Source organism: Lepidochelys kempii, chromosome 1 (assembly GCF_965140285.1).
Source record: "Lepidochelys kempii isolate rLepKem1 chromosome 1, rLepKem1.hap1, whole genome shotgun sequence".
Classification (NCBI taxonomy): Eukaryota; Metazoa; Chordata; order Testudines; family Cheloniidae; genus Lepidochelys; species Lepidochelys kempii.
Genome location: NC_136380.1, coordinates 245,215,808 through 245,236,724, shown reverse-complemented (window position 1 = coordinate 245,236,724; position 20,917 = coordinate 245,215,808). Strand labels below are relative to the sequence as shown.

The 20,917-nt window shown below is 40.3% G+C and overlaps 1 protein-coding gene across 8 annotated transcripts in view; it reads right to left on the bottom strand.

Annotated features, from left to right (window-relative positions):
- Nucleotides 1–3,603: 3,603 nt before the first annotated feature.
- The window catches only part of RESF1 (retroelement silencing factor 1), a 54,874-nt gene continuing 37,560 nt past the window's right edge, over nucleotides 3,604–20,917 (bottom strand). For 7 of the 8 annotated variants that reach the window (XM_073321601.2, XM_073321630.2, XM_073321592.2 and 4 more), the window contains 5 exons: nucleotides 17,321–17,407; nucleotides 13,288–13,367; nucleotides 6,719–12,547; nucleotides 5,876–5,950; nucleotides 3,604–5,235 (listed from right to left, as the gene is read on the bottom strand). In XM_073321601.2, the coding sequence (XP_073177702.1) occupies nucleotides 5,078–5,235; nucleotides 5,876–5,950; nucleotides 6,719–12,500 (6,015 nt within the window). In that variant the 5' untranslated portion in view covers nucleotides 12,501–12,547; nucleotides 13,288–13,367; nucleotides 17,321–17,407 and the 3' untranslated portion in view covers nucleotides 3,604–5,077. Of the gene's footprint in view, nucleotides 5,236–5,875; nucleotides 5,951–6,718; nucleotides 12,548–13,287; nucleotides 13,368–16,567; nucleotides 16,715–17,320; nucleotides 17,408–20,917 lie in introns of all 8 variants that reach the window. The other variant, XM_073321583.2, reaches the window with a different exon arrangement.

Sequence of the window (20,917 nt, the reverse complement as noted above, 5' to 3'; positions counted from 1 at the left end):
CTGGGAGTATACAAAAATATTTATACATTTTCTTTTTGAAATAGAATTTAGTTTTAATAATCGGCACCAGGCCAATATTACAAAACAAAGTTTAAAAATATATGCTTAACAAAAAGATGGTGAAGCAACATGAAACTCACACCAAATAGAACCAGTGCAAAATTAAATAATGACCAAAACAGCCTACTTGCACTTTAGGATTGGGTAATTAATCATTAGTCTAATTAGCTATCCTGCTCTATCTGCTTTACTTATGCTCTATGCTTAAATAAGGTGGCAACAGAATGTCCTAAAATTCTTCAAGTTTAAAACTAGTTAAGTTTACCAATTGGTGTAAACTGAGCTTTTTACCAGACAGGAGGGACCTCTGACTGACTAGTCAAGTAGACAGGCTAGGAGCCAGTGCGCAGGGGAAGGCAGATCCTGCAAAGTCCAGGGGCAGAAGCGAAGAAAGCGGGGGATTGGCTGAGCACAAGGAAACTGGGACAAGGAAGCTGAGGGAGTGGAGACTACTGAGATTAGATGAGAAACTGTGGAGAGGGGGGAGGACTATGAAGAGCCTCTAGAAGAATACTGGAGAGAGGGTGGGTCGATACTGAGACAGGATAGGTGAAGAAACTAGGACTGGCACAAGGAGCTGGTAGGGAGCATGAAGGAGGAGGGGAAGACACAGGGCTGGGTCAGTGATAGACTAAAGGGGACAGGATCAGAAATGTCTGTGAACACAACAAATCTTCCCTTCAGGAGTCCATCACCAGCAGTATTCAGTGACAAAAGAACTTTCTTAAAACCACTGGATTTTTTATTTTAACAGTGGGAACAAAGCATTTAGGGAAAAGGATTTCAAAACAGTCCACATGCATGCCTATCTTACCACCAACCTCTCGATGAGGTGGCTGCCTCCTGGAGTGCCCCCTCTCAGACTGGGGAGGCCCTGCCCCAGTTCCCTCCTCAATAACTGCACAAAGGCTTGTGTCCAGTAACAACCCTTCTCGGGGTCTCGTTTGTTAACATAAAATTCAAAACAAACACACAAGTCTTCTATCCCAGATTCAAGCTGGGCACAGCCCCTCTTTCCTGAGGACTGTTTCTAAGCGGGGCACAGCTTTTCCACTCTTCCCAGTCTCTGCTTAGTCTCTCCCCTCAGCCAGCTCGGAGCAATTTTGCGCGACTCTGCAATCTTCTGAGCGGCCACACCCTAGCTTCTCGACCTAGTCTTCCAAAGGCACGGAGTGACCAAGATGCTCTCCAGGGTCAAACATGCTCTCCCCCTCCCTCCTGATCTCTTCAGCACCTGCCTCAGCTTCCTCTCCTTGTTTCCTGTTCCCCTCTGGCTCTCTCTAAAAACCAGATGTTCTCTCTCAGACTCCATCAAAGAGGATGTTAATGAGGCAGAGTTGGGCTAGACCGGTTTCCTCTTAAAGGTTTCAGTCCACCCTGTGAGGCATCCTCTGATGGCCAAAAAGGCAGGCCTAGCTTCTTCCAACACCCCACTGAATGCCTGCATCTTAGGCTGGTACCCACAAACAACTTCTCCCTCTCTTGCAAGAGGATTCCTTTTTAAAACAGCCAAACCTAGTAATTTTGTTCAGCGTTATCAGGCTTTGGGCTTTCTGGAAAATGATAAACACCACCTCCCTATTTTTTCCGGTTGGCTCGGGAGGAGGTAAAATCTGCAAAGCCAACAGATCACGCATTGTTCTTTAACAAGTATTTGAGGGATGATTTATCCTGAGCCATTCTTTGCCTTTCCCACTTATTTCCCTTACAGCCCTGTAGAACTAAACCAATATATTCATACAGTAACCATCGCAAAAACCAGCTCGACATACAGTATTAATAAATTAGAGCAGCTCCACTTCTGTCCAATGTTATGAAAGAGGCAAGGGGTTACAGGAAGAGAACGGATGCTAATATAGGTCAGGCAGTTGTATGCTACCCTGGACAACTGGATTCTGTCCATGCCTCTGCTGCAGATTACCTGTGAGATACTAGGCATGTCTATAAACCAGACTTCTCACAGGTGGCCAGTAACTGTTTTTCAGCATGCCCAACATGTGACCTTGGGGTCTGATTTTGTAGAAGTGCTGAGCATTTACAGCTGCAGCTGACCAGGAGATGTGCTTTGGACATATAAAATGTTAAGTACTCTGAAAAATCAGGTCTAGGTGCCTCAAATTGGGCATCCAAAATTCATGGAGCACTTTTGACCTTAATTTCTGTACTTCATCTGTAAAATTGGGATACCTCACAGATGTGTTGTGAAAATGAAATCATTAATGATTGTGAAGTACTCAGTTACTACAGTGATGAGCACCATAGAAAAGCCCATCAGAAAATAATTCTACCTTCATAATAGAGATGTAATAGTGGATGGTAAATACAAGGCCACACACTGAAAAATGAAAGTAAGACAGAATATTGTATATCTTCTCATTTGGTGAGCACGGTCCATCCTGCACACTCAATGAGGCAGGGGACTTGTGGAAAAAGTAATATGCAACCATGTAGAGAAAAAAAAAATGCAGGGAGCCCAAATTAAAGTTGCACAAGCAACCTCAATTCTGACATTTCCTAGATTCTGCAACCTTATTGTTCCTTTCATGTATTTCTTGTGTGTAATGTACATTTTATTGTCATATAGTAAGCTGTTAGCCTCACTAGGTCAGTCATCCAGATAGAGAGAATCATAGGGATACCTTCTGGAGGACCATCATAATACTACAAAATGGGGCCAAGAACATCCCAAAATATAGAGCACGAGTCCAGTCTGGTGGAAGCCTACTATTGATGACCATGTGCAACTAATCCATGTATCTTAAATATTTTTAAAGGCCTATATACACACAACAGCCATAGGCTGATTGCTCAAATTGTATCTTATTGGAGGGTCCTCTCAAACTAAAACAAAAAAATACCATTCATTCATTTTTTATTATTCATCTAACTCAGATGAACACCTTCAGATTTTCTGAAGCAGAACAAATCTACCCAATGAAGTTCTGGACATGAAATGGGTACCATTAGCAATTTGGTAACTAATACATGTGAGACTAGAGACGAACTTTTTCTTCATGGGGTGGGGGTCAGAAAGGTGACGGTAAGCTTCAAGGTTAAAAAAAAAAGCGAACACACCAATAATTCCCAATAGTATTAAAAATCGTCCAGGGACAACACTTCCTGTAAGCCACCAGAGGTTGTGCATCTTAATATGGAGAACTTAACATGTTGTTAGGATAGTACACTCTCTCCTGCCCTCTACCCTTCAAAATCAAACACTTGCAAAGCCCCTTTTATATTTTGAAAGAAGAGAACACAGGTTTTAAATGGTAGTGGGATTGGTCTGTTGGATAACTCGTAGATTGTTCACATCCAAAGTCCAACACAACCAATGGGCAGGTCTTCTGAGTGTTGGTGCCAATTCATGACCAACTCATCTATGGGCTTCTTCCCCAGGCAAAGAAAGAGAAAAAAATGCCAAACAAGAAAGATGATCCTGAATGTCACCAATCTGTTGTTCAGATGCAGAAGCTCAGGACCAAATCCCACCCTCAGTTACATCTATGCAACCTTTAAGGAAATCAGAGTTGAACACTAACTAAGGGCATTCTCTGGTACTTAATTTTGCGTTGCCTTTAAAATAGTCTTTTTGAGCAATTTTAAGAAATAAATTTTCATACAATTTTTGGTCTCCTTCAGTATCCGTTCAGCTCGTTAAAAAAATTCAGACAGCTACAATTAACAGCAATCAGTAAATGAGAAAAATAACCTGGCGGGGAAATACCAAAACGTAATGCTCAAAATAAGTTTATTTAATATATGAAAAAGGTTCAGTTAATTATCCACACTGGCTATATTTTCAGTATAAAGGTTTAAACATGTAAAAAATCAAATGCCAAAAATTCTGAAAAAATACAATTAAATTCAAAATTCTGAACATTGTAAGCAAAAGGAACAAAAAACAACAATGAATATAATCCATCAGTGTGTGTGTAGTTTTAAACATTAGCTAATGTAGCTTAGAAACATAGAAATCCACTTTATTCACTTTAACCAGTGACTGTAATAGCTTAGACAACATGAATTCAAACTTCCTAGAATTTAACTACTGCTCCTTTTCTTTCAAATATAAAGAAAGTAGGAGAAAATTACCCTAAATTAAGGATGAAAAGCATCAGCTGGTCATCAACTTGCAGTACAAAGTTAAGATAAGGAATTAGTGATTAAGGGCTAATCTACACTACTGCGCTACACTCTGGTGAATATGCGCTACGGTGACAGGAGAGTGCTCTCCTGTCAGCATAATTACTCCACCTCAGTAAGAGGTGGAAGATATGTTGCTAGGAGTGCATCTCCCGCCAATACAGCACTAGCCTGGACAGTGCTTAGGTCGCTGTAACTTGCGTCACTTAGGGGGTGGCTTTTTCACACCCCTGAGTGATGTAAGTTACATTGACTTAAACTGTAGTGTAGACAAGCCCTTATATTTTCTAACAAGTTTTATAAAGTTCAGTTTAGTAAAACTGAGTAGCAGCATAAATACTTCATGGTATCCCTTGATCAGTATGCTCAGGTTCAGTTACTTTGTTACATTGTACACTGTAAGTATGTAAAAAAATACTAACATCTCACCCTTCCCCCCTACCCGGCCTCAAATAAGAAAGCCTTGTTAAAAACAGAACTAATTAGAACAGCATAAATAGAAGATATTATGTAATGCTTAGGAATCTACCATTGATCCCTTTGCACTGGTCATATTATTTCCATTGCCAGCAATGGAAAGTCTCTGAGGAGAGGAGATTTTCCAGAACCAGAAAGTAAAGCAGTTGATCTATTGATAAAACAACAATCTCGATGGTTTAAATGCTCTTGAGATTTTGCTAGCTTCAATTAAAGCCTGTAGTTTGAAAAAGAAAAAAATATCAAATATATTTGAAAAGGGATAACATTTTTAACACCAACATTTTCAGCATAAGATCTTATTTGCTTAACAAAAAACAAATGTATAGTGAAGATCAGCAACACACAAATTTAGTTCGCACAAATGCATTTTTGTTGGTTTATGACTAAAGACGACCTATTTTGAACAGCTATCATCTAGGCTTCTGCTTCTTTTTGCCAGATACATTTTCCTGTAGGTCTGAAACATTGCTTTCGAGTCTTTGACTGGAACATGAAGAGCCTCATTTCCTTCCAGGATTTCCATTGCCGCATCAAGTGGAATATTATCATCAACTGAAAGACAGATATGAAGTCAGTTACACTGAAAGTCACTGCTGTTCTTTTTGCAGATACAGACTAACACGGATGCTACTCTGAAACCTGAATACTGAACATTCATCACTTACTTATAAATTTCAGCAAGCTACGTTTTACCTTTTAAAATAAAGTGACATACAAACACAAATATTTATGAGCATTTTACCTGTGTGGTATTTAAGACCATCCACTGTGAAAACAACAATTACATAACCTGATTTACTAAACCATCTAGCATTTAATTCCTTTCCCCACAACCATTTTTAATACTGAATTGTAACTGCAAGAAGAAGTGTGGACAAAAAGGTTTAGGCCTTGTCTACACTATGGAATTATAACAAAATATTCCCACCGATGCTACCGTGGGTTCAGCTGCATCCAGCTGGAGCTGAAATGTAGATGAAGCTTCACAAGCCATTACCACTTTATTAGGACAGTAGATCTCCAGAAAGCACCAGAGCCACATCTGCATTCAGACTCCCATTAGTGCAGCTGAACTAGTGGTAGCACCAGCGATAATATTTTGCTAAAATGTCTTAGCGTACATTAACAGTTTTTGAAGCCAAGCAAACAGTATTTGATATTTATTCCAAAATGAATAATCAAGTCATTTCACCTTGAGCTGTTCCTTCAGTTTTTCTTTGCTTCATTGGGATGTAATTTAACCAATCTTCCTTTTTGCTTTTGACCCCTGAAAATTAAAAAAAGATAAAAAATTGAAGGGAGGGATAAATCGTACAATCACCACTAATTCTTACCTCTCACGTTATAAGCACACAGCCAGGCATAACAGGAGAGCCAGTAAGTGTTTAGTCTTAAATTGTTCTATATAGCTTATTGGCTATTTATAGCAGGGGTGGGCGCAGCTGGCGAGCCACATGTGGCTCTTTTACAGTTAGAGTGCAGCTTGCAGATCCCCCCAAATCCCCACTCCATTCTTCACTTACCAGACTGGGAGGCGGGAGAGCTCAGTGCTTGTGCCCTGCAGCAGGGTGATTGGGTGAGGGGCTTTTCCCTGGGGAGGGGGTCTCAGGACTTCAGCCCTGCAAGATGCGTCTGTCAGGGCTTCAGCAAGAGTGGGGCTGAAACTCTGAGCCCCAGCTGGCGCACCTGGCTCTAGAACTTTTGAAGATTATTGTATGCGGCTCAGAGGGACAGTAAGTTCGGCCACCCTGATTTATAGTTTTGTATAATATGAAATCTAAAAGACTGGAATTTCTACTGTTTTACTTAACTTCACAGGAGAACAATAAATCCTAAAATTATATTAAATTCCCTTTCCCCACCGTCAAAAAAAATACCGAGGGTATGTGGTTTTAAGCCCAATACCAGCAACAAACTGCTCTTGGCTTTGCATCACAACATTCAACCTAATTTTTGCCTCATTTCATATGCAATACCCCACGTTATTGTTTATATGGTTTCACAGAAAAGGAGAAAACTTTAATTTATACTGCACCTGCCACAAGGGATGTGTCTCTTTCAGAGGAGTGTGCAATATCCAAACTCTCTCCATCAGTGGCTGTATTTCTGAACAGTATCTCTGGACACAATTTAAACTCAAGCATTTGTGGTCTGTGTAATTTATCCTCTTCTGAAGGTGAGCTATCAGTTTTCCAGTCCTGGCGGGGCTCTGGAACTTTATTCAACGATTTTATATGCCATACAGGTTTGGCAGGTGATGTGTCTAGTTTTGTCAGACAAATGCTTTCTTGGGCAGTACGTATAAACGCAACTCTATTCAGATAGGTTTTTTGTTGTTCTCTTTGAAGAAAAATTTTCAGTCTACTAGTTTTTCTATTTAAATACTGTGGATTTTTTTCAGAATGTTTCTCTCTGTTCTGAACATCCAGGTCTTTCTCTCTGCCAGAAAAGTAGGTTTTAGACTTTTTAGAAGGGCGCCCTTTTTTGTCTTGTGGTTTGGGGATATAATTATGATTTGCTAAGAAGTTTTTATATTTCCAGACATTTTCTTCTTTCGATGTCGCAGACTTCTCAAAATATGCCACATCAGTTGTTTGTTTATTATATCCCGCATGTTCAAAAGTGTTTGTTTCATATTTGATTCTTTCACTTTCCAATGTTGGTTTTTTTGAGTCTCTCTTCCCAATCATATTTTCTTTCCGTTTTCGTCTGTATAAACGTTCCTGTGAAGGTAGGACATTTATAGATTTATGCTGAGAATATTCATACTTTCTTGAGCTTGCATTTGGGGATTTTCTTGTGGCTCCATGATTATCCGACTTATGTTTTATTTCTGTTGACAATTTTGTCTTCTCTTTAATTTGTATGTTCTTGCTAAATGTGTAATTATGTCTCTTAACTCTGTGTGCTTCACCTGCACTCTGTTCAAGCTTTTTATATTTATGTTCTTCATATATTTTAGTTTGTTTGACCTCAATGGTCTCTGAAATTTTTGAATTGTGGACATGTGTATTGGATTTCATGGCCAAGCCTTCTGTTTGATCTTTTTCAAAAGATTCCATCTTACAAACTTTTTCTTTTTGTTTAGTTGATATTATAGAGTGTTCTACATTTGTGTGATGGACCTTTCCTGAAGCAAATTCCTCCCTTGTGCATTTCTGAGAATCTGTTTCAGTAGTCCAAACCTCTTTCCCTGAAGAGGGAGTTAATACATGGAGTTGCAACTCTCCCCTCCACTGGCCATTTATTCTTTTGAATTTATCAATTTCTCTTTCCTCAGAAGGATGAAAAAATCTGATTATTTCTTGGTGTGCTTTAGCAGATTCGTTACTTACTTTTAGCTTAATATCTTTGTTTGTTGTAGAGTTTGGGGCATATTTTCTATCTTTGTCTACTGTGGGAAGATTTTTGCTTGTATCATGTAATTTGACAGGAAGCTGCAGGTTGTTTTCCACTATACAGTTAGTCTTTGTTATGCGACCGGTTCTACTTGTCATTTCCTGTCTCCCTTTAAAGCCAGTGTTTTCAGATTCTAAACACTGATACTCACCATCCTGTTTCTCTGAAGTAACATCCTCTCGAGATTTGCATGAGCACCCTGGCACTGCATAAACTGCAGCTAACCAACCCATTAAACAACAATATGTAAATTTTTTCTCTTGTTTTGGGGTTGTGATTTCCTGTGTATTCTTTTCCCTCTCCATGCCTAGATTCCGATCTGGCTGGATATGGCTTTCTAAAGTCTCTCTTTCTGATGAACTGATTTCCAGTTGTTGATTTTCAGTGTTTTCCACCATGACTTTGTTACAGGATTGGTGACTATGTTCAGGGAACAGTTCTTTCATTTGCTCCGAATTTAGTATTGTGATTTTTATTTGGTCTATTGGGTCTGTAGGATCACAGCTTTTGCTATTAGCTTGAGTTCCTTTTTCAACTTGATTCTCTGTTGGCTCAATCACAGAATCTTCATTTTTAGTTAGCTCTCTCATCAGTACATCTGCACCTTCAATCCCATAAGGAAACTCTTTTAAAAGTTCAGTCAGCTGATCATTTAGAAAGGTTACAGGTACTGCTCTATTACCACTAATCCCATCATCCACTGTATTTTCACCTTCACTGGATATATGTTCTTGTGTATTTTCTTCCTTTGCGGTAGAATAGACATCTGTTTCACCTATTACATTAAATGACAGGTCTTGTTTGTTTCTGATCAACTCCTGGTTAACATCAACAATGTTCTCTCCATTCCTGGAAACTATATTTTGTACCATTTTTTGTTCCGAGCTACAAATAGTTTTAGAAGTGTCTTCATTTTTTTCTTCCTCCAAACTGCTTACATTTACATCATCCAAAATCCTTTTATTACACTGCTTTGTATCACATGAAAACGTCTCTAAACTTGGTACTCCTAATGACTTTGTTGTGGAAACAGATTTAGACAGTTTTTTTTGCAATGGCAGAAGCCTCTCCCCCTCAAACACATTGGTTTGCATTTCAGATTCTCCTTTAGAAGTGTCCAATTGTTGTTCTTTATGCTTTGTATTAGAGGTATTTTCTTCTAACAAGGCACCATTTTTCGTTAAATGCATCAAAGGGACAGAACTGAACATACTGGCTATTTGTGAATTATAAGATGCATCACTTTCAACAAGTGAACATACACTGGAAATCTGTAACATGTCATCCTCTGATACAATCGTGGTAGTGCCCCCCCTGGGTTCTACAAAGTCCTCACAATCTTTATTCTTTGTTAGATCTTCTTGAGACACTAGACTAGAACCATTTGTGCTTGTTTTGGGCAGAGAAGTTTTGTTTTGTAAACTGAGCTGCATATTAGCTTTTTTCACTTCTTGTGCAAACTGATCAGCTTTCCTTTTGTTTACATCATACGAGCAGTTTGAATTTACAGCATCTTTTACTATTTTGTTTCCATTAGCTGATTTGGTGTACTGCATATCTGAATCCACTTTCTGTATTGGAATACATTTGTCTGATAGTAAGTAAGTAGCTTCCACTATCTCTTTATTGGTATTTGCCACTACAGAAACATCTTTTTGTTTATCTTCTTGTAGGCTACACACACTACCTCCTTCAATCACTGGATAAATTATTTCAGCAGAAAATGTTGAACTTTTTTCTTGATGTTCACTTGAAGTTCTCTCTTTAGAAAGTATCAAAGGAGAAACTACAGCAACTTGGGGTTCAGAACCCTTGATCAAATTGGAACCCAGCGTATCATGTTTTTGCCCAGCAGAAGGAGTTGTGGAAGACAGAGTTGTTTCATTTGTACTTATTGTAACTTTATTTAGGTCATCTTTAGCTACTGCAGTTTGGTTGTTTTCCAAGATACGACACGTACTCTGATCATGAAATCCTACATAAGATGATGAAATCAGATTTGACTCTATGCTTTTATTTGACTGACTATACTGAACATCCAGAGATTCTGAAGGACACTTTCTCCACAAAGCAAGACATGCTGCTATCTCTTCCATAGAAGTAGTACAGCTGTTAATTTTAGAAAATGAGTTTCCAGTAACAACTGGTGGTGGTGTATTCTCAGGTAAACCATTAGTTACACCTAGTTCAGCTGTTTCTGAAGCAAGAGGATTTATGTGAGAAGTACTGAGTATCTTCTCATTGTTCAAAGTTTTGGTGTTCTCTGTTGGCTGAGAACAAATGCCTTTAGAGTGCTGATCCAATTTAGGACATGCAGATATGGAATACTGCACGGTCTCTACAGCACCTTTTGCTTCTCTTTTGCTGGCCAGTGAACTTCCTCCTGAGAGTGTTAAATTTGAAGTTATTTTTTCATTCTGAAGGAGGCTAGGCATTTTATTAGCAAGAGCATCAGACTTTTTTTCTTGCAAAATACTCACGCTGCTTAGAACAGAGTGGAGAAGCGAAGCTTCCCCAGTGCTAACCGATATATTTTTTGGTAGGACTCTGTCAGAGCTACTAAGTTTGGTAAAACCCGAAGTGTTTTCAGTGCATTTCATGGTCTCTTGAGTAGGACCTGCAGCTGGTGCATTCTTTGGGCCTAATACTGAATTTTTCTCAAGATTATTTAAATGAACTGGGAGTTTATCCTGATAGGCAATCAAAACAGAGCTTGAAGCAGAATTTCCTTGGTTAATCCAACGACTATTCTGAGTCTTACCTAATCCTTCACTGCCAGCGTTGGTAACGTTTTTGTCGTTTCTTTCTTCAAGTGAAGACTGACGAAATGGCAGTTGTTGACTCTTCATTCCCACTGTACCAGAGTGTGAAAATGTTTCAGTCTGACTGGCCACATGTGGAAAAAGTTTAAGGTTAGTGTTTTGATTATGTGGAGGAAGGTCACAAGTCATTTTATTATGTTCTGAAGATGCCAAGAGTTTTTGTTTTATTAAAAAAACCCTTTCAAGTATTGCATATTTTTTTTTAATGTCCAACAATTTCTGAGCTTCCACAGCCAGACTCTCTTTTGTTACTTTCAATCTACCATCTGTTGATGAAATAGTTTTAGAATTATCGGGCAAATCTGTTGAACCACTCATTGGGCTTTCTTGTACTGAAGCTATTTTATTCGGTGGCTCAGAAGGAACTGTCACAACTTCTTGCATGCTGTTAAAATACCTTTCTAAAATGTATGTTGAAGGCTTAGCGGGCTCATTAAAAGACTGATTTGCTGTCATATTTCCACTTAAATTATATACATTTCCAGTTCCCTGACTGGTTTCTCTAGACTCTAGTTTCTGCCAGTGCTGTTGTACATCTTTAATGTAAGAAACATTACTTTGATCTGACATAGGTTTCTGCTGGTTTTGGATTTGTTCATTAGATATACTTGGAACTACCTGTTGAAGACCTGTCAAAGATTGTGCTGTAGCTCTACAATCATAACTAGAAGGATAGTGTGGAGGATTTCCATTATGATCTTCAGAGCCAATTTGTGCCGATGCATACTGTTGCGATTGTACACCTATTGCAGTGTTTGGACTTGATGAATGTGTATCCTGAAATGTAGTGCTTGAACAGTGTACTTGTTGCTGGAGATGTTGTGTAGGCAAAGCAAAAGCCAAAGAGTTCTGTTGAGAATTTACACACTCATTTGATGACTGATTAATAGGTACTGTAGTACATGGTTGAGAAGATGCAGGCCCATTCAAGTTATATTGTAGTACCCATTCTACTGGCTGTTCCTGTGAAGAAGTATTGCATGCTTGGTTACCTTTATAAAACATCACAGTTCTTGTAAAATCAGGTTGTGCTATTTGAGGCTGTATAGGATAGGCATTTGTGGTCACATACTGATTCTGTGGCTTCTGAGGTATACTCTGTATATTGTTTGCAGGGTTTGTTTGTGTTGATGCAGGAGCTATTCTTGATTGGGAAAAAACATGCATGTTGGACACAGAGTTTGGCCAAAGATTTAGAGTAGTCTCTACTGGCACATGTGTAGCCTGTTTAGGGACATGCTGCCTGATTTGTACACGTGAAGGTGGATGCCTCTCAAATGAACGTTGTGAGGTAACAAAAACTCCACCAGCGACAGATTCTTTTGGAAATGCTTGCTGCAATGTTTTGTATCCCTCAGTATTTTGAAAAGGCAATCGATTTGTAACCATGTTCATGTTGTTAGACTGCAGAAATACTGTCTGGTTACTTCCAGGATAAGTACAAGCATTCTGAGTAGAGTACGTGCTTGTCTGAGGGAAAGCACATGCATTAGAAAACATGTGAGAAAAATGAATTCCTTGACTTTGCAAACTATTTTGACACTGCAAGTTATTCTGATTAGCAGCGTTTTGGGGTGGTCTTACATTCCAGTCCATCCTGTCTTGGTGTTGCTTTTATTTCTGTTGAGTTTAAATTCAGAATTCTAAAAAGAAGTCAAAATATTAATTATATTTATGCCAATAAATGTTTTTATTCTAACTTCCAAACATCCACTAACAGAACTGTTTGAATGAAATGAAGTTGCTAGATAAAACTTCACTTATGAGACATAATACTGATATCAAAAATCCCAAATGCTAAAAAGTATGTTAAAGTTCTTTCCCAGAATATAAATATGTTATGAAAAATGGTCACAGCATATGAATTTGGATTTTTATATTTATTTTCACTCTTTTTGCTTAAACAGGGAAATGTATGCAATAATAGGCTAAAATAAGCAACAAGTAAAAACAGTTGAACTCAAACACTTACAAAGCATAATGTCAACTCAAGGACTAATAAAACATAAAACATTTTATAAAAACAAGGCTTCCCTTTGAAAAGTCCGTGATATACAGAGAAGCAGACTTCCAAATATGAAAAAAAAATGGAAAAGAAAATCATTTGTAGTTAAAAGATTTCCCCTCAAATGTGTGTCCTATTTTTCTCCAGTTCTATTGGAGATGTAATTTCACCCTCCTTGCAGTTAGGGGCAGCCACTAATTTCTGTATGCAAAGTTGTAAAATTCAGTATCATCAGTTTGACACTCTTAACTACAAAGTATAAATACACCTCTTCCTTTCTTAATATTGTTTGTCAACATTAACTTATTCAATAGCCAGAAGGAATGGAGTCAAGCACATATATGACATCAAGAGAAAACAGTAATTTGTAAAATTTACATTTGATAAAGGGCTTTGGTGTCCAAAATTTCTGTTTCATATAGATATTTCAGATACCCAATATCACGCCATAAAGTTTCCTGAAAATCAGAGAAAAAAAACATATTTGCTTTCAAGATCTGAATTAAATAACTACTGGACTGCTCAAGCATTTGTATACATTTCAAGAAAGATGACTAAATAACTTTAAAGACTAAAATACCAATTAATATAGCAAGTTGCAAGACAATTGATAGACTATACAAACTAATAAAAACTAAGCAGCTACAGAGATTGTACTCAAAAAATTCCTAAAAAATGAGATAAGAGCAAACTATAGTCGTTGGTACTAGTAAGAAGAAATTTATGAATTAAAACGGTAGTATGAATCTCTCAAATGACTATGGGGTAGAATTAAGGCTGTTTGTAAACTGTACTCTCAACCTTAAAATTTTGTCTACATTTTTTTTTTTTTTTTTAAAATAAAGCAAATTATACTAGTCTCCAAACAAAGGGCACTTATGTTCTTATTTAGGAGAAAGCATTATTTTCCTGACTTTCTGAGGTTTGCAGGAGAGGAGCCAATTTCGTGCAGATGTTAGAAAGCACACAATAAAGGAGCTTCCCCAGAGCATCAACTCTCTGGGAAACCTTCCACAGTTCACGGTTTCCTCCTTCCCTCAATCCTTTGTAACAAGCCTTTAGGAAGGTCACTGAGGAGCTCCCATAATCCCATTCTGTGAATCTCAGAATGTTCTTTAGGGGTGCCAATCAATCCCTCCTCTTCCATGCAAGCCCAAGACAGCTTATTTCCCTTTCTAAACTAGAACAGGACAGTCATTCAAGAGCCCATCTGGGGCTTGTATCTTTTTTGGCTGTTTCAGATCTGCCAATCCCAAAGTGACTCCCAGATGGTGAGGTTGTTTGTACCCCAACAAGCCTTTAAAGTTCCTTCAGTTCCAGACGAGTTTAAGGGGGCAACTGCTTCAATTAAACTCCTAAAAAGCACTGCATGGAGGGGTTTACAAATATCCTGAAAAGCCTCCATAAATCAGTAAGAGGAGTGAAATAATTCCCGGGCCTTCTTTCTCCACTACTCCCTCCTATAGCTGCATACTCATCCTGCCCACTCCACCGCCCCATCACCACCAAAACCTGCTAAAGTGGACCACTTGCTGGCCATTTAGAGCCATAAAGAGGAAGGGAAGCCCAGCGAGCTTGGAACAGGCAGAAAAGTTATAACTAGATAAATCCCCGGCTAGATGAATACAATTAGTTTAATTGCTTACTTTAAGAGGCCTCTCACAAAGAGCTATAGAGATGAACTTAAAAAAAATTAAAGGAAGACAGTTTTCCAGCAGACCTATCATCTTTTGATATCTTATTTTAAATCTATTGGAGCAGACAAGCCATTCTGATATTACTATTTAAAATCTTAATAACTTACCAAATTAGTATTTAATTGACCCGTCTGTATACTCATTAAAGTCATTGGTAAAACTCCCATTGACTTCAGTGAATGCAGAATCAGGCAATCATCTCCACTGAATGAATCTAATAAATTAAATTTTAGACTTTTTCCTTCCTCCACCACTCTTTAAAAGCGACCAGAAGTTTGAGATATTTTTGCCTCTACAGAACCCCTCTCATTTTTAATTTTAAGACAAATAGGAATTCACACAGAGTCAAGACATAACCTACCAATTGTGAAGGTTAATTTCTCAGTTCATCAGGGAAAACAAATGTGTCAAAGCAACCCCTCCTGGCACACCCTCCTCTGGGAGGGCGCAGGATGGCAAGTGATACTGCCATAGTTTACCCTTGGCCCAGCCATAAAAAGGAACACAGCCCCAACGATTCAGCCCCATTCGGCCTCTCTTGCTCAGGAAGGTCAATAAGCTAGCCCCTCCACTGGTCTCCTAGCCAGTTCTTCCCTATTCCTGGGAAGACCTTTCCATTCTCTGGAGACTTTCTCCCAGGCAGCTCTCACATCTGCCAGCCTATGCTCTCAGTGAATGTCTAATCAGGAATTAGACACCTGCAGCTGGCCTGTGCCAGCCGACTTGGGCTCACGGGACTCAGGCTGTTTCACTGTTGTTGTTGACTTCTAGGCTTAAGCTCCAGCCTGACCTCTGGGACCCTGTGCGGTGGGAGGGTCCCAGAGTTTGAGCTCCAGCCCGAGTCCAGAAGTCTACACAGCAATGCAGCCTGAGCCCAATAAGCCAGAGTCAGCTGACACAGGCCAAAAGGGGTGTCTAGTTGCTGTGTAGACATACTCTCAGTCAGCCTTGACTCACTAGGTCTCCCCTCCCCTCTAGGGCCCATCTGCCCTCTTTAAGTCTAATCAGGAGGCAGCTAAAAAAATGCACTGGCGTCTTCCCTCTTAAAGGGCCAGGGCAACCCTGTGATAATGGAATTCCTCTTTTTTGGAGGGAGGAGAGCACTTATAAGAAAAGGTCAGTTGGAATGAATAAACTGATCACTGCCAATTCATAATTCAACATCTAGTGTAAAAAGAATTGTCTATTGTGACAGGGTCAGGCCAGATGGCTACAGGACAGTGATAGAAGGCAGATATATTAGCCCCAGGTTAAGTAGGTCTCTTTTCCATGGGTAAGGTAACAGGGAAGGTTCCAGAACAATCAGGAACTTTCTGGAAACAATTAAGACAGGTTGATTAGAACACCTGCAGCCCATCAAGAAGCTGCCAGAATCAAGACAGGCAGGCTAATCAGAGCACCTGGGTTTAAAAAGGAGCTCACTTCAGTTTGCGGTGTGCGTGCGAGGAGCTGGGAGCAAGAGGCGCAAGGAACTGAGTGTGAGAGGGCGTGCTGCTGGAAATCTGAGGAGTACAAACACTATCTGGCATCAGGAGGAAGGTCCTGTGGTGAGGATAAAAAAGGTGTTGGGAGGAGGCCATGGGGAAGTAGCCCAGGGAGTTGTAGCTGTCACACAGCTATTACAGGAGCCACTGTAGACAGCTGCAATCCACAGGGCCTTGGGCTGGAACCCGGAGCAGAGGGCGGGCCTGGGTTCCCTCCATACCCCCAACTCCATACTTGATACCGGAGGAGTTGACCTTGACTGTGGGTTCCACCAGAGGGGAAGGTCTCTGGCCTGTTTCCCAATCCACTAGGTTGATCAGCAGAGACTGCAGGGATTATTGTTCTTCCTTTTCCCCATGCTGGCCAGTGATGAGGCTAACTGAGCGAACAGCAGATTTGAGCCACGAAAGAGGCCAAACTGAGGGCTGCCGTGAAACTCTGAGGTGAGCAAATCCGCCAATCATTGCAGGACCCACCAAGGTAGAGGAGGAACTTTGTCACACTATCTTAAATCCATCCAAGAACTATTGTGCATGCCATTCTACTGTGAAAACTGATTGCATCAGACAGCACCTTCAAACTCTCATTTAGTCCCTGTGTTTGTTCAAAGTCATATCTTCTTACTGTAGTGTCAAAAACAAACATTTAGTACTTTTTCCTTATTAGCATTATAGCATCAATACAGTCAAAAGAGGGAAGCATAGTCACTTTTGAAAATTTTGCCCAAGTGACTCATGAGCTTAAGTGCCATTTTCAAAAATCACAGGTTCCTAAGTGCCTAAGCTAGGTCTACACTTGGAAGGCTTTGATGATATAGCTATACTGCCAATGTGCTCAAAGCATGGGTGCAGCTACACTATTGCTGGTATAATTGCACCCACACAAGGAGATTCTGCTGGCACAACTATTTCTGTCACAAATTACATGTCATCCCCTGCACACACACACAGACCTAGGTATGCTGGCAAAGATCTGTAGTGCAGATCTGGTCTAAGTCTCATTAAAAATCCATGGGATTTAGGTGCCCAGCTGCACAGGCCATTTCTGAAAGTGGGACTTACAAATATTATAAAATATTTATCCTATATTCCCTTTGTGTGCATTGGTACAATTGTAAGCAAGTTCAAACTGAAGTGCCAAAAAACAAACAAAAAAAACCTACCAACCACGCAGCAATTACATTTGTGACATGTCAGTTGCACTGTAGGGACTGACCTTCACTCTCTTACCTGATTTGAAGTAACTGTGTTATTTAGTGACAGGCAAAGGGAATCCAATTTATATTTCAATTCCTAAGGGTCATCCACTCGCAGTACCTGGTAAAATTAAAAGTAGAAAGTAGAAACGTATTTGAGGGTCTTCCTGAAGTTGGCCTTTGATTTCAGAATATTTTAAAATAGCTGAACTATATACTTGAGTACTAATTTTAAGGATTGAATGCTGTTATATGTAGACAAAATCAATACGTAATACAGCACTATACAGAAAGGAAAAAACATATATACCAGTCTCAGACTGCAGAAGTTTGGTGGCTCACTTCACTTCTGACCAACTCCCCAAAATTCATCCCTTTATATAGCAGTAGGTCAAACAAAATCCTCTCATGCTTTGAATTTTATTTTGAATTAATAAGCCAAACAACATTTGTAACTAATTTAGCACTACCAGGACCATCAGTGGCCACAATTAACTCTTAATGAATGGACATTAATCAATGCATTACTCAGTGGTTTGCTATTATACTGATTCTAGTACACATTTGTTATAACAAATGTTCCCTCTCCATGTTGTTAATTACTAGTAACTTATTAATAACAGTGTGCATTTATAAGCATCCCTTATTACACAATCCTGTCCATTACAACACACATCTATTAGTTGCCAGGGGTCCGTTCCTGGACATCTGAACTAAATTAGCAAGGTGAGGGGAAAAAACAGATTAGATCATTAAGTACAGTCCAACTTGATTACAGGCATCCATTTATCTAAAATCACATACAAGATTCTGGGATTTTGGGCCAAGGAATCAAGAGAGTTTAATATACAAAAGAATCATAAGATTAATATTTACTAACAAAGCAAACATCTGATGTCTGTTCCATAATTTTTAGAGGCACATTAGTATCTCCTCCTTCTAGTTCTTTCTGTCCTACTTTGTTCCCAAGCAGCCACAAAAACTGAAAGTAACTACATTCACTCCCTACTACTTTCACAGCCCATCAACACATTATTAAACTGTCATAGGCACAATATAAAAGACTTAAAAAGGAAAAGAGGAGGTTACTTACCTGTAACTGAAGGTTCTTCAAGATATCTGGCCCACATCTGAATTCCACTGAGAGTTATCCATGCACATCATGCATCAGAAGTCAGAGAATTTGAAAGTAGTGTCCACTGGTCTACGCACATGCCCTGGCTCACCTCATGCTTCCATCAGAGGCAATAAAGGGGGAGCGGATAGACCACACCTTTAGTTCCTTCTCCACTGTGAATTGACCAATCTGCAGCAGAGGGAAAGGTGGGCAGGAAGTGGAATACAGATAAGAACCACACATCTTGAAGAACCTCCACTTACAGGTAAGAATCCTCTGCTTCTTCTTCGAGTGATGGTCCCTATTGTATTCCACTGAGGGTAATTAACAAGCAGTACCTAAGTTGGAGGAAGGTGCAAGATTGAGGATGAAGTGGTCATGTGGAGAACTGCCATGATGAAGGAAGCATTGACTGCAGAGTCCTGCACTAAGGTGCAATGTGCAGCAAAGATGTGCAAAGAACTCCGCCTGGTTACTCTACATATGTCTACAAGAAGCACATCCTGCAGGGAGGCCATGGTTGAAGCCTGAGCTCTTGTGGAGCGAGCCTGCAACAGTCAGGAGAGGTAGGCCTGACAACTGGTAGAAGAGTTTAATGCAAATCAAAATCCACTTCGAGATTCTCTTCGTGGAGATGGTTTGCCCAGAGTATCTCTGCTATTGAAACAAATAGTCTAGACGACTTCCTAATTGGTTTCATTCTCTGCAAGTAGAATGCCAGAGTTTGCTGGATGTCGTGGGACTGGATAGACATTCCTCTGTAGTTGCATGCAGTTTCTGGAAGAAAATAGTAAGAGAATGGCTTTCCTGCTGCTCAATAGGATGTTGCACACTTTTGATGAACACGCCTGTTCTAGAGAAGATGCCCATCCACATACCACACTCTGAGGTAAAGCATCTGAGGATCGGGATGTCTGATTCTGCCATTGTGCTGTGTCAGTAGCTCAGGGAAAATGGGGATGGGAACTGGGGGACGAGTGGACATGAGGAGGAGGTTGGGAAAAAGGAAATGTCTGGGCCAGCAGAGGGTGATAAGGATGACTGTCGTCTGTCCCATCTGATCTGTCCCATCTGATCTTGTGGAGTACTCATGGCAGAAGGTGAAGAGGAGGGAAGACATAGTTTATCTGTCTAACCAGCAGAGTATGAGAGCATCATTCTAAGAATGGCAATCAATACCCCCGCAGAGCAGTATGTGCTGCATCTGTTGTTGATGGGGAGGCGAAGAGGTCCATGGCCGGAGTTCCCCATTGGTCGAAGATGTCGTGAACCACGGTGTTGAGAGTTCCCACTCATGGTTGATCACAAACCATTTGCTGAGTGAGTCTGTGATCACATTCTGAGTGTCCAGAAGACAAGCTGCAGAGAACAGGATCCAGTAGGCCATGCACCATTTCCAGAGGTTGACTGCCTCTATACACAGAGTGATGGATTTTGTGCCCCCGTTTGTGGATGTAATGAAACAGTAGTGGTATTGTCCAACATACTAAGAACATGATGGGACTGGATGGATGAGAGATATGCTTGGCATGCCCTCCTTACCACCTGGAGTTCCAGGATGTTGATATGCCTCCTTGATTCCTAAGGAATCCATATGTCCAGTGTCATGTGGTCTCCCATGTGTGCTCCCCATACTATGTGAGATGTGTCAGTGATGACTGTCCTGTCCAGGGAGGAGAGGAGAAAGGGGACTCCCAGGCAAATCCGCCGGGGATCCATTCACCACTGCACAAAAGAGAGTACCATGGGGGCAACTGTCAGCATAAGGTCCACGGTGTGCTACATGGGTGAGTAAACTCTCAGGAGCCATATCTGAAGGCAGAGGCATATGTGCATGAGGCCAGGTTGCCAAGGAGGCATAAGGCAAGTCCTGGCTGGGGCAGAAGGACTGTTGACTACTTGGACTATGATTTCCTGTAGAGTCTGGAACCTGTCCCTTGGAAGGTAAGTTTGTGTTGATGAATCCCTCTATAAAGTCTTGGGATTGCGTGGGGATTCATTGTTGATTTTTCTATGTTGATGCAGACTCTGAGGGACGAAAGGAGTCCGTGCAACATGGAGGTTGAAAGCTGATCTTCCTCCCTGGATCACGCCGCTAGGAGCTAGTCATCTAGACAGGGGAATACAAGCACCACATAATGCCTGAGGTAGGGTACCACAATGGAGAAAATCCTTGGTGAAGATCCTGGGAGCAGCAGTGAGTCCAAATGGCAAGACCTTGTATTGAAAATGTGGTGGACCAACTATGAACCTCAGGAACAATCCGTGGATAAGATGAATGCCTGCGTGAAAATAAGCATCTGGCATAGTGAGAGCCATAAACAACAAGACAGTCTAATGATGGGGTGATTATTGCTAATGTGACCATAGAAAACTTGAGTTTGCAGATGAAGTGATTGAGATGGTGGGAGTTCCAAAATTGGTCTCCATGCATCTTTTTGGAGGGGGGAATCAGGAAATAAGTTGAATAGAAACCAGTCCCTTGATATTCTGGAGAAACCTGCTCTATTGCCC